Raw genomic sequence first — 14,229 nt, 5'->3', positions numbered from 1 at the left:
GGTCCAGAAGCAAAACCAGATGAAAACCTCTAAATAAAGATTTTTATAGCGGTTAAAGAGACTGTTCACCAAAACAGTCGAATCCAGGGTGTGCTGAGTGACTCCAGTCAGGTCTCCTAAGAGTGAGTAAATGATGACTATATTTTTTTTTATCTTTGGAGAACTGTTGCTTTAAAGGGACAGTTCACCCAAAAATGTAAATTTTCTCATCATTTACTCACCCTCATGCCATCCCAGATGTGTGTGACTTTCTTCCGTAGAACACAAATGAAGATTTCTGGAAGAATATTTCAGCTCTGTTGGTCCATACAATGCAAGTAAATGGGTGCCAAATATTTGATGCTCTAAAAAGCACATAAAGGCAGCCTAAAAGTAATCCATAAGACTCCAGTGGTTTAATCCATGTCTTCAGAAGTGATGTGATAGTTTTACAGATTAATATTTAAGTACTTTTTGCTAGAAATTCTCCTCACTACCCAGTAGGGGTCGATATGCATGAAGAATATGAATCACTGTAAACAAGAAGAATTTGATAGTGAAATTTAAAGTGGAGATTCAAAGTGGAGATTCACTGGGCTGGGAGGAGAATTTGGACTTAAATATTGATCCGTTTCTCACTCGCACCTTTCATTTCTCTTCTGAAGACATGGATTAAACCACTGACTGCAGTCTTATGGATTACACTTATGCAAATGTATTTGATTTTTGCTTTTGCTCACAATTCACTTCATTTCTTCTAAAAAATCTTCATTTGTGTTCAGCAGAAGAAAGTCACACACATCTGGGATGGCATGAGGGTGAGTAAATGGGTGAACTGTCTCTTTAAAGCCACTGGAACATCAACTCTCTCCTGATTAAGAGGGAGTCGTCTTATTGATAAATTCCCTGTCAGGATTGTTTGTTTTTGAACATTGTAAATGGAAGCTTCACCTTTGAATTGTTTGAAGTTGACTGAGGACGGACACACACACACACACACACACACACACACAGTCACTTGGGCTGATTTATTTACGGTGCTGAAAGAGATCTCTCTGTTGACATCAGCTCTGTGGAATCTGTGTTTCGGGCTGTTGTGTTGGGATCAGATCCTCATGTAGGTGCTTGTTTTATGGCTGGAGTTTCTTGTTTTCTAGTCGCTGGTCCAGTGCCATTATAAACCTCAGTAAATAAGACATGAGTATGATAGTCAAACCTCATCCGATGGCTTAATTTGTCCATGTATGTTATGTGGTCGAGGAGTGCCCACTGGCTCATGAGGATATCCTGTTAAAATTAGCATTAACAATGAGCTTGTATAAACGAGGCTGCTACCGGATGTTTTGCATAATTTGTTTTTCACAAAAACTGTCAAAAATGTTTCATTTTTCACTCCAAAATCAAATGCAAGAAAGAAACATATTTTACAAGAAGAGAATGAAGCCTATTATTGAATTACTCCATTCATTTACATTAATATTTAAATCATTAAATGCATAATAAAATTGTTTAAAAACTATACAGTTTTGAAATGTATTCATTAAATCACGAAATAAATCAACAAATGTCCCTTGTATTTTATTTAAGCACTAGTTTATTCATTTTGATATTATAATTATATCTGGGTTGATTTTTCATGTACAGTACGCACACGCTTAATTCTTCATTTAATGATTTTATAGTTTTAACGAGTTAATTATGTATTTAATGATATATTTAAATATTTAATAATTGGTTAATAATTATTTAATTTAATTATATTGTTCTGTCATTATTTTCATGTTTTCTTGAAATACATTTCAGTTGAAATAAATATTCTGTGGAACATTTTGTTTTATATTTGTAATATTTAAAAATATATATATATATATTTTTGGTGATTTACAAAATCTAATGAAAAAAAGGCTCACATTTAGTTTTTATTTCTATGTATTTTATTGAGCAGTGGCTTCATTTTCATATTGTCATTACAGAAAATATAAAAAAAATATATATTTTAAATGGTAAATTTTTCAAACACAATTGGAAGTGTAAATTAGGGTAGTACTGAATTGAAATAAAATATATATTTATATGCTGATTTTAGATAAAAATTAGATAAAAGCATTGTTTTCAGACAGGGTTTCATTACTGTATGATACATATGTTATAATGCACACAATTCAGTGATTATAAAATGTTTATTATACATGTTATGTATTGTGTAATATTTGGGGGTGGATAAATATCATCCTTGTTCTTTATTTTGTTTTGAAGTTAACAGCGTTTACAGAATGTTGTTCGTATGTTTGCCTTTGTGTTCAAAAGAACTTTAATGCAGCTCTGGACAAATAACTTGTTCAACACCTGCTTCTCCCTCATTATAATTTGTCCTCTCTCTGGTACGCATGTTTTATTGTATCTATTTTCAATATGTCGTTTGTTTTTCTATCAGAGAGTCCTCTGCAATTCTACGTCAACAATGCCAATAGCCCCAACGTGACCGCGTATGGACCGGGCCTGGTGTACGGCATCGCCAATAAAACTGCCATGTTCACCATCTACACTGAAGATGCGTCTGAAGGTCTGTACACGCGAGTGTGCAAAGTGAAATGAAGGCCAACTGCTTGTTGTTGAATAAACATGTTGTGTTTCTGTGATCTTAGGTGGGCTTGACTTGGCCATTGAAGGTCCGTCTAAAGCCGAGATCAGTTGTGTCGACAACAAAGATGGCACTTGCACGGTTACATACCTGCCCACACTGCCGGGAGACTACAACATACTCGTCCGATACAATGACAAACACATCGCAGGAAGTCCATTCACGGCCAGAATCACAGGTGAGATTTGGACACACTGTGGTGATAAGTCCCGTTGCCACAGTCAAATAATACTATTGATTGCTCGAGGTAATCCTAAATCCTACTTGCTTCATCGACAGTCAACACTGGCTATACAGAACATCATCACAGGAGAATTGATCTCTCTTTTAACATCCACCTGAACATTTGTTTAAAAGACAGACATCTCCCACCAACTCTCAAATTCTGCATTTCATTATTCTGTGGAAATGATATTTCGAAACATGTTTTGTTCTTTAAATACACACATATTTATATTTTCAATATTTCTTAATTTAGAGTTTTATTTCTTCTGATTTTAAAAACCTTCTGATATAAATGTTTATGCTTAAATACTTGTAAATATGAACTTATATTTTATTATTTATTTGGTTTGTTCTGTGGTGGAAATGACATTTTTAATATTATTCATTTTCAAATGACATATTTTTTAATTTTTAGAATAAAATGGCCATTTCCTTTGTCCTACTGAGGCAGATTTCACATTTGGACATGTTTGACTGAATTTTATCTTAACCTTTTGATATTATGTTTTTGCATAAATGCTTGAAATTTAATTTGTGCCTGCATATCAATTTCTTTACAAAATAAAATAAAAAAAATTATTGTTGTATACATAATTTTTTTTTGGGGGGGTCTGTGATGGAAGTTACATAAAACATTTTTTTTTAATAAAATAGCCATCTTTGTCTTTTTAGCTATCGTGTTATATACCCTAAATACAGACAAATAATAAAAAAAAAAAGTGCAATATTTGACAGAATTACAGCTTCATTGAAATGACGTACAATTAAAAGCATTACGTTCCCAAGTGATATTTACCTTGTTTTTCCTTTGTAAACAACTACTCTCATGGAAAAGTTTATACAAGTAATTCTCTCCATAGGAATGGTTTCTTTGATAATCTCATCAAAGAATGAAATGTGTTGTAGTAATAGAATAAATCTTCATGTTTTAAGACCAGGCTAAAACCCTTGAGAAAAAACTAATGTAATAAAATGACACAATCTATAAATTTTAAAAAGTAGCAAAAATAAATGACAAAGGTAAAATGTTTAAATCTTTATAAAAATCAACCCATGTGACATAAATGCCTATAGTTGAAGAAATCGCTTTACATATGCACTTGAGTAGGAATAATGAACATCTGTTGGATTGTTTTTGGTCTTTGCAGAAGATAACAAGAAGAAGTCGCAGGTAAAGCTCGGCTCAGCGGCTGATTTCTCTCTGGACATCAACGAGACGGATCTCAGTCTTCTCACCGCGAGTATCAAAGCCCCCTCAGGCCACGATGAACCCTGTCTGCTCAAGAGACAACCCAACAATCACATCGGTATGTTGGGATTCTACGAGCTCTAATCACATTCAGTCAACTCCATTGATCACACATGGTTTTCATCTCTTCAGGCATCTCCTTCATCCCAAGAGAGGTTGGAGAGCACCTGGTGAGCATCAAAAAGAACAGTCGGCATGTTGCAAACAGTCCCATCACCATCATGGTGGTCCAGTCTGAGATTGGAGACGCCAGCAGGGTGAAGGTCTTTGGGCAAGGGCTGGTGGAGGGACGCACGTTTGAGATGTCTGACTTTGTGGTGGACACTAGGGAAGCTGGTGAGAGTAGCATTCCTTATATTTTCTATTTTGTTTTAGCCTCGGTCTTCGTAAGAACCTGAGAGGACAACCCAACTAGGCCTTGTTCTTCATGCATGCTTCAACATAACTTAATTGATTTCCCAAAAGTAGGTGATTTGAAAAGTTTCCCAGAAATAAAAAGTTTCAAACGTGAGATCATGTAACACTCCGGCATTCCTCAACAATGAGGCAAGCTGTCTGGTCATGTTTGGAAGAGCTTTCTCATGTAAACGCAGAACATGGGTGGCTCTTCTAGCTTCTATTCCTTCTTGATGAAGATATTCACAATAGATGGAGAAGATAAATTCTCACACTCCACGTTCCTTTTTTGCAGCCCATGTTGCATCGTTTTGAACTGCGTAAGTGCTAAATGAACCCTTACTGCCAAACGACTGGCCCTTAATGATGTTTTTTCAAGCTCTCGAATCGACTTAATTGGCTCGGACTAAATCCAAACGAGTTGTGAAAAGTGGCTCGAGGGTGGAAATGAGAATGAAAATAGACTTAATTGGTACCAAAGTGTTCCCCAAACACGCAAATGTTCTCACAGTTACCTGAGGAACTTCAAATACTCTCATAAAACGTGCATAATATGAGTCACGGTTTTTCCAACTTTTTTTTTAAACTTTTCATGGTAAGCCGTGTAACTCCATGTAAGGGGTGTAATTCCTCAAAAACAAATCCTGTACCCATCAAACGTTTGAACACGCTTGACTGAACTGTGGTTCTCATGATCTTAAAAACCTTTTGATCCAAACAAAAATGATTCAATTCTTAAAATTAATTGTCAACGCATAAATTGTGCTTGCATATGAATTTATTTAAAAAAAAACTAATTTATTGGGCGCCTGTGTAGCTCAGTGAATATTGATGCTGACTATCACACCTGGAGGCGTGAGTTTGAATACAGGGCGTGTTGAGTGACTCCAGCCAGGTCTCCTAAGCAACCAAATTGGCCCGGTTGCTAGGGAGGGTAGAGTCACATGGGGTAACCTCCTCGTGGTCACTATAATGTGGTTCTCGCTCTCGGTGGGGCACATGGTGAGTTGTGCGTGGATGCCGTGGAGAATAGCTTGAAGCCTCCACATGTCATGTGATAAGATGCACTGACGGTCTGACGCGGAGGCAACTGAGATTCGTCCTTTGCCACCCGGATTGAGTCACTACACCACCATGAGGACATGGAGTGCATTGGGAATTGGGCTTTCCAAATTGGGGAGAAAAGGGGAGAAAAATACCAAAAACTACAAATTATTTATTTTGATTTGTTTATTTAAGGGGTGTTTCTTTAACTTCGGCACTTATGTCCCAGATGTTGATTTTTTCTTCTTTGTATACAACGGTCTCATTGAAATCTTTTTTACCAGACCTTCATCATTTATTTCTGGTACTTTCTTAAATGCCTTTTATTTAGAATTTTATTTATTTGTATTGTTTTAGCCTTGACCCAGACTTTTGATGTTAAACTATGAAAAGCCACTATAAAAATACAAAGTAGTACATGTTTAAAACTATGATCATCTACACAAAGAGTAAAATAAATCATTTTTGAAATAGTTTGTGAAAATGGTACAAAAAATAAATTTTTGCCGTCAATTTTTGCTTATGAGTGTAAACTGTCTGCTGTCTAGTTAGCATTTAATCAACGGTAATTCTGAATCACATAACTTTGTTCGTAGGTTACGGCGGCTTGGCGTTGTCCATCGAGGGTCCCAGTAAAGTGGACATACAGACCGAAGACATGCAGGACAGCACCTGTGGCGTCTCATATTGTCCTACTGAACCGGGAACCTACATTGTGTCCATTAGATTTGCAGAGGAGCATGTCCCAGGTACTGTAGTTTCCTGTTCATAGCACAAAACCTTCTTTATGTTCCATAATGTGTTCCAAAGTTGAAACAAGGGTGCTCGATCCCAGGATCCGTTAAGGCCTTTCACCTCTTGAACATTAAACTTTCTGTCAATTATCAACATTTAAATGAAGAAAACACATCTCAGGCCATAATATTTCATTTTTACAAATGATTTTGTACACCAGCCCAAGCATTTTATTGATTAAAGTAGTAAAATAATTATGGACCTAATGTGATTTGAAAAATGGGAGTGATTTATTTTTCATTTTGTGATAAAACACAAAAACACAGATGGACCCTTTTTATCCAAAGCGATTTACAGTGCACTTATTACAGGGACAATCCCCCCCCCCGGAGCAACCTGGAGTTAAGTGCCTTGTTCAAGGACACAATGGTGGTGACTGTGGGAATCGAACCAGCAACCTTCTGCTTATAGTTTAGTGCTTAAGCTCACTATGCCTCCACTCCACTCTTACATTTCTTCATAACATGGCATTCAGGAAATGAAGACGATGTAAATTCCCTTTTAGCTCCACACAGTGGACATTTCCCCTCGGAAGTGCCGCGATGTGTAAGGAACCACGTAATATCATTTTGCAAATATGTTGCCACGGCCACACAATTATTATAAGAACAGGCTTGTTTAATTCAGCAAGTACCATCCAGTTACCATAATTGAGCATTTTTAATCCAAATTTGTGTAGGAGTCAAGGAAGAGATCTCACTCTTTCGTCTGTGTTTGTATTCACAGGGAGTCCATTCAGTGTGAAAGTGACCGGAGAAGGTCGTATCCGTGAGAGCATCACGCGTCGTCAGAAAGCAGCTTCTGTCGCCAGTGTTGGAAGTGTTTGTGATCTGAACCTGAAAATACCAGGTATGAAAGCCTTAACAAAAGAACTGTGTTTTGTTTTTTAAATTCCCTTTTCTCCCAATTTGGAATGCCCAATTCCTCGTGGCGGTGCCTTTACTCACATCAATGCAGGTGGCGGAGGACATGTCTCCGTTGTCTCCGCTTCTGAGACCGTCAATTGGTGCATCTGATCACGTGACTCGTTGTGCATGACACCGCGGAGACTCACAGCATGTGGAGGCTCATGCTACTCTCCACGATCCACACACAACTCACCACACGCCCCATTGAGAGAACCACTAATCACCACCACGAGGAGGTTACCCCATGTGTCCCTAGCAACCGGGCCAATTTGGTTGCTTAGGAGACCTGACTGGAGTCACTCAGCACACCCTGGATTCAAACGCACGACTCTAGGAGTGATAGTCGTTGAGATACCCAGACCCCCCAACATTAGAACAGTTTTAAAGGACATGCTCTTGCATGTACAACTGAGACTGTAAGAGAGCTCTTGTTTGATGCTCTCTGGAGAAGTTCAGAGTAGAAACCGAGAGAAATATGACCTTGTGTTTGCGTTCAGAATTAAATGAGATCATATCAGCCGGGAATGATAAAATCAGTATGAGATCATTTAATGAGACAGTAATTACTTCTGAACACATGACTGAAATTCCTGTTTTCCCCTGAATGTTAAATGATCCAGATAGTGTCAGACTCGCTGGCAGATAAGAACCGTTCTGAGAAGAACTCTTTATTAAACACACAGGTGAATTCCCCAAATGGACCCTTTATGCATTTCTGGGTTTGGACCGCAGAAGTAAACTATAGCAGGTTAAAATTCTGTAGGTGTGAATGGACGACCACAGCAAATATTATTATTTTGTGTTCCCATTTACTCCAACTCCGAAAACAGTTCAAAACAAATGGATGTGTGGAGATGTTTGCTGGTTCGCGTCATGAGTTGAATTAATAGTTCAACTATAAATGAAAATTCTCTCATCCTTGTGCCATCCAAGGTGTGTATGAAGTATCTTTCTACAGCAGAACACAAATTAAGATTTTTAGAAGAATATTTTAGCTCTATATGCACATACAATGCAAGTGAATGAGTGCTCCAATGCAGTGCAAGCTCCATATACATAACATATAGACCACTGGAATCATATGGATTATTTTTATGATGGCTAATTTATGTCCGGACAGCTTGTTGATGAGGGTGGAGTTCACGCTGCCTCGTGCGACGGAAGAGTATAAGCTTCCTCTGCATAGATATTCATACGTAGATCCCTCATTAGCAGCTGTTTCTATGGGCTGCGGTACTGTTTCGACCCAAAAGCAGTTTATGCAGCAGTCGGAGGCTTCTCCTCACCCTACTCGCTCATCTGCATTCAAACTCATTCAAACAGCTCTCCTTGTTCACCATTCAAAGATAGTGGCGCAATTGACATTCAAACCAGCTAACTGAGGCATCTATGTATGATTATCTATGCTTCTCTGTTGTAAACAACACTGCACTTCCAGATTTGTATTTATTTTTTTTTATATTTCACGTGTCATTTCTTGTGTGAAGTGCCAACACGCTTGACCTCGACCCTCATGAATTTTTAGTAAAAAAAGTTTGAAATATTTATCCATTTCTTACATCTAGCATTTCGCTTCAGAAGACATTAATTAATCCACTGTAGTCGAACAGGTTGCTTTTATGATTGCTTTATGTGCTTTTTGGAGCTTAAATAAATTGGCACCCATTCACTTGCATTGTATGGACCTTCAGAGCTGAGATATGCTTCTAAAAATCTTCAATTTGTGTTCAGCAGAAGAAAGTCACACACATCTGGGGTGGCATGAGGGTGAGTAAATGATATGAGAATGTTTTTTTGGGGGGGTGAATTTATCCTTTAATGCATAAACAGTTCTTGGTCCCTCCATATGTGAGTAAAAACACATGACACTCAGAAACAAGCTAGCATGTGCATTCTGGGTGGAACTTTTTGAACTCGGACGCTAAAACAGTTTAGCATTGTCTCTGCTTTGATGTCCCCTCAGAGCACTAGAAACCACCGCAGATGCTGCTGTAGAGTCGTGCAAGCAGCCGGTCATCTGCAGTGTGTCATGCATGATGCTAGCACACGTCTCGCGCTGTCAGAAAGCTTGTTAGTTCTCTGCTTTCAACACTGGTTCACAGTCCAGTGTCAGAAGATAACTTTTGCATTAACTCTTTCCCTGCCAGCGTTTTTAAAAAAAAAGTTGCCAGCCACTGCCAGGGTTTTTGACGATTTTCGCTAAATTTTAATGGCCCGCAGAATATTTTCTTCCATGAATATATGAAGATGCTATATATCACAATAAAGATCTGAGCCTCTGCTTTTAGGCAAAAAAAAAGATTTTATTTTATCTTCATTTGTTCTTTTTTTATTGTGACTTGAACAGAGGTCGGTTTTGTCAAAAAACAACATTTCAGACAAAAAGCTGATAAAAAGGCATGTTTATGTCTGATATTTTGAGCTTCTCATACTCCACTTCTTCATGTTTGAGACGATCGCAGTCTGTTTCTTTGATCAAATAGTTGCGTACTCTTTCAAAACATGCGGAGGGGTCTTCCTTACCGTATAACACCTAAAACACGGAAACCCGGAAAATTCCGTGTTTGGCGGGGAAAGAGTTAAAGGGCACATTTTGCCCCCTGACATTTGATTTTGAAGGGCATTTTTGACATTTAGGATTTATGCATTATTTAACCAAATGAAATGTGTTGTGTCAAATACCTCAACAGATTTTCTCCATCAGAATCAAAGTAGAAAATTTTATTTAACCATTTCTATAAAATTAGTAAAAAGGCTCCAATTTGACAACTCCTATTTTATGCAGTAATATTTACTAGGCCTAGAATAGAACATGGAATATTTTTCCATTTTCTCCCCATTTTGGAATGCCCAATTCCCAATGCGCTCCAAGTCCTCTTGGTGGCGTAGTGACTCGCCTCAATCCGGGTGGCGGAAGACGAATCTTAGTTGCCTCCGCGTAGCGCGTGTGGAGGCTTCACGCTATTCTCTGCGCCATCCACACACAACTCGCCACGTGCACCACCGAGTGCAAACCACATTATAGCAACCACGAGGAGGTTTCCCCATGTGACTCTACCCTCCCTAGCAACCGGGCCAATTTGGTTGCTTAGGAGACCTGGCTGGAGTCACTCAGCACGCCCTGGACTCGGCGTCAATACTCGCTGAGCTACCCAGACCCCTAGAACATAGAATATTAACAAAAATATCAGAAGTTTCTGTATCTGTGGAAGGCTGTGCTGCCTGCTCATTGGTTTAACGAGGTGTGTTGCCTGTACAGCTGGAGTTGCACTGACTGCCCCCTACTGGCACAATTGTATAGAAAAACCATCAAGCTTGAATTGTTCCGTTGGTGAAACATTGGGGAATGAGTAATTGCATTAAATTGACACCCTTTCTATTATTAATAATCATGTTATTACTACCATTATACACAGTTTTTCATACTATTTTACCTCCATGATTTCATTCCAGGATAATGAATTTTTGTGTTTTGCAGTGAAGTATGTAAATAGCCACCCTGCACTTCATTCAGGTTTACTAGCTTTTCTTAGACTCAGAGTCTGTCATTCACTTTACTTTGTCACGTTACTCTGGGTGTGAAATAGGTTTGTAGTTTTTAGCCATTAAGATCTAAACGGGAATCATGTGGACGGCATCCATGCGTGATTCATCGTGAGAATGTGTCCTCGTTAATGAGTCTTCATTGTGATGGAGGGTTGGAAGTGAGTTATGAGTGTGTGGTTTAATACAGACCTCACAGAGCGTCACTCCCTCTGTATGAGCTCATTCACTCGCGCTGTGAGGTCAGACACAGTCACGCTTCATTATGAGCAGAGCATTCACCTCCGCACATGTGGGCAAAGGGGCAGTTGCTCGGGCCAATGTAGCTACAGTACCCTCCTGTGTGCATAGTTTGAAACAAGTATACTACAGAGAAATTCATGTCTGAGCGGGATTTGAGCAAGCTTTTTCTTTTTTACCGGTGAGCATAAGCGGTACTTGAGAGGAGCGTCCGCTTGGGCTGTGAGCAGTTGAGTGAGCGCGCACACATGGAGCGGGTTATGAGTTACTGTAGACTGTGTCAGTATAAACCAGTCTGGCCATTCTCTGTTGACCTCTCTCATCAATAAGACGTTACCGTCCACAGAACTTTCACTCACTGGATGATTTTTGTTTTTGGCACCATTCTGAGTAAATTCTAGAGACTGTTACAAAAATACTCAAACCAGCCCGTCTGGCACCAACAATCATCCATCCGATTATCTAATCAGCCAATCATGTGGCAGCAGTGCAGTGTATAAAATCATGCAGATACGGGTCAGGAGCTTCAGTTAATGTTCATATCAACCATCAGAATGGGGGAAAATGTGATTTTCAGTGATTTGGAGTGTGGCATGATTGTTGGCACCAGATGGGCTGGTTTGAGTATTTCTGTATTTTACAGTATTTTTTGTTCTATAAAGTTATATTAAAAATCTTTATATTACAGATGCATTTTATAGTTTTGACGCATTACAGTGATAATAATTTGGGGGTTGGAATGTGCTTCATTCTCATGAAAATAATGGCACAATGCAAAAAATCTCATCCTAATACAAGTGTAGTTTTACGGTAACTATTTACAATAAGGTTCCATTTGTTAACGTTAGTTATTAAATGGCTCTCTGGAATACTCTATTCTGATTGGTCAATGGCGCCATCCAGCGGTCAGATATTGCTCTGTAACAACCGCACATCGGACGTATCGGACCTCTCATCCGGGTTCTGCGAGCCATCTCTCCTGCTTCTCGTATCACTGTGAGATCTCTACAAGGAAGCTAATCAAATCATTTCAACTCAAATCTATGTTTCATGTCTATATATTTCTTTGAGTAATAGCCGTGTAATAAGTGGGATAATGTACATTCGGCTGGTTATTGCAAAATAATACAAGACCAAGTCCTGATCACCCTGTCGGGGTTTATTGTGTGATAAGAACCGGCTGACTCTACATGATCCCTTACTTAACAACAATAGTTAACATAAACTAACAATGAACAATTGTATTTTATTGACTAACATTAACAAAGATGAATAAATACTTTAACAAATATATTGTTCATTGTTAATTCATGAGACCTAATGCATTGACTAATGTTAACAAATGGAACATTATTGTAAAATACTGCCATTTTCTGTATGCAAAATATTTTTTGTATTATTTTCGATTGAAAAATGACTCTGTTCTCAAACACATTTAATTATGTTTTTGGCAGATGCTTGTATCTAAAGTGCATTCAGGCTATACATTTTATCAGTATGTGCATTGCCTGGGAAGAAAACCCCATGAAATTGGCTTTGCAAACACCATGCGTTTCCAATTGAGACACAGGAAATAATAACCGTGCATAAGTGCCTAAAGATTAGACATTTACCCACTTAAGTTAAATGTGCTCAAGTTCTAGATTTCCTTCATTCTTCAGCCTTTTCCCCACTTTTGTGTTGCTCTTACGATGCACTTTCTATTCTGTCTCCTCACTTGACTTGTCTTTTTCTCTTTTCTTACCTTTGCATCTGTCTCTTCAGTCACCTGGTTTCTTCTGGCTCTGGCTCGTGAGCTCCTCTCTTGCGGCGTCTATCGCTCACACTGCTCTATTTGGATCGCGGTCAAAGGACAGACCATCTCTGGGTCACCGGGACCCTTGAGGTCAACACGCTTCACCACGGGCAGAGTGAGGGTCACCAGGATTTGTGCTGCACCCCTGAGAGCGCCCTCTGGTGGCCTGGAGGGTGCGTTTAAAATGGCGCATGTGGACGACGAGGTTGGCAGATTGCGCTTGCTCTTGATTCCCACGTGTGCGTTTGTGTGTTTGCATGAAAAGGAGCCGCTATATTTTCATTACATCTCCCTTTAAGAGTTAGTTCGCCAAAAAATAATTTTGCAGTATGTCCAGGCTGCTCTTTTCCGTGCAGTATAAACATACAAGCTCCAAAAAACTCCATAAAGATGTTGTGAAAATATATTTCAAGTCTCCTGAAGTCATTCGATACATTTTTGTGAGTAACTGCATGAAATTTAAGCTGTTGTTCACTGAAAATCTTCCACTCGACCGAAGCTTGCAAATCTCTCACAGAGCTACTGTATGGCTTCGGCAAACTTGGATTATTGCACACAAGTTTTAATGACTTCTTTTATGAAGCTTTACAGTCTTCGGTATAAATATAGTCACACAGTACCGAAAAGCAGCTTTGAGATTCTGCAAAATAAGTTATTTTGTGTTGCACAGAAGAAATACAGTCATATGGGTCTGTAATGACATGAAAGTGAGTAAATGATGACATAATTTTTGGCTCAACTATTCCTTTAATAAAACCCAAGCACAGTTGGTGTCATCACTCTGGTATGCTGCGGTTTGTTGCTTGCAAAACTTCCCTGAAATGAGAAGTTACATCCCTGCACCTCCCTGATCGCTCTTATGTAACGCTATCATCGTCAAAGCAGAGGTAAATAAAGCATCTATTCCCCTTGTTTAGAACCATTCTCACAGTAAATGATGCTAACTGGAATGAGAAGTAAAGAAAGTTAATAATGTTTTAAGTACCAGAAAAACACTATATTAATTGAAATAATTAATATTGATTAAATCAGGTGACCAAATTTCAAGACCGTGGTGTCTTCTGTCTTTTTTCACATTTTGAGATCAGAATTAAATCAAAAATGCGCTCAATGACATGGCCATTTGAAATGAACTTATAATTTCACTTCTGTAATGATTGATAACTTGTAGGGATGACGTTTGATGCTGATATGAGGTTCAGGCAGCAGAACTTTAAATCTCTCCCGGTCTCTGCTCGCGGAAGAGATTGGGTCTCTTCCGCGACTGGTTGAAGCGGCTCTGACCGCACAGAGAATGACAGTTTTGGAGCTTGTGCTTATTTACATGACGTACTGGTCATCTTTATTAGCGCTGTAGAAAATGGGCAAACAGCTCTCAGAGAGAATGGGCTGTCACGTCCACACATGCACTTAT

The 14,229-nt window shown here is 38.7% G+C and overlaps 1 protein-coding gene across 2 annotated transcripts in view; it reads left to right on the top strand.

Moving 5' to 3' along the window:
* The window catches only part of LOC127632516 (filamin-B-like), a 98,592-nt gene that overhangs the window by 76,667 nt on the left and 7,696 nt on the right, over window positions 1-14,229 (top strand). For both annotated transcript variants that reach the window (XM_052111133.1, XM_052111132.1), the window contains 6 exons: window positions 2,414-2,542; window positions 2,625-2,798; window positions 3,994-4,152; window positions 4,227-4,430; window positions 6,131-6,283; window positions 7,056-7,178. In XM_052111133.1, coding sequence (XP_051967093.1) covers window positions 2,414-2,542; window positions 2,625-2,798; window positions 3,994-4,152; window positions 4,227-4,430; window positions 6,131-6,283; window positions 7,056-7,178 — 942 coding nt within the window. The remainder of the gene's footprint in view (window positions 1-2,413; window positions 2,543-2,624; window positions 2,799-3,993; window positions 4,153-4,226; window positions 4,431-6,130; window positions 6,284-7,055; window positions 7,179-14,229) is intronic.

Source organism: Xyrauchen texanus, chromosome 39, assembly GCF_025860055.1.
Source record: "Xyrauchen texanus isolate HMW12.3.18 chromosome 39, RBS_HiC_50CHRs, whole genome shotgun sequence".
In the NCBI taxonomy this organism is placed as follows: domain Eukaryota; kingdom Metazoa; phylum Chordata; class Actinopteri; order Cypriniformes; family Catostomidae; genus Xyrauchen; species Xyrauchen texanus.
This window is presented reverse-complemented; position numbering and strand designations above follow the sequence as displayed.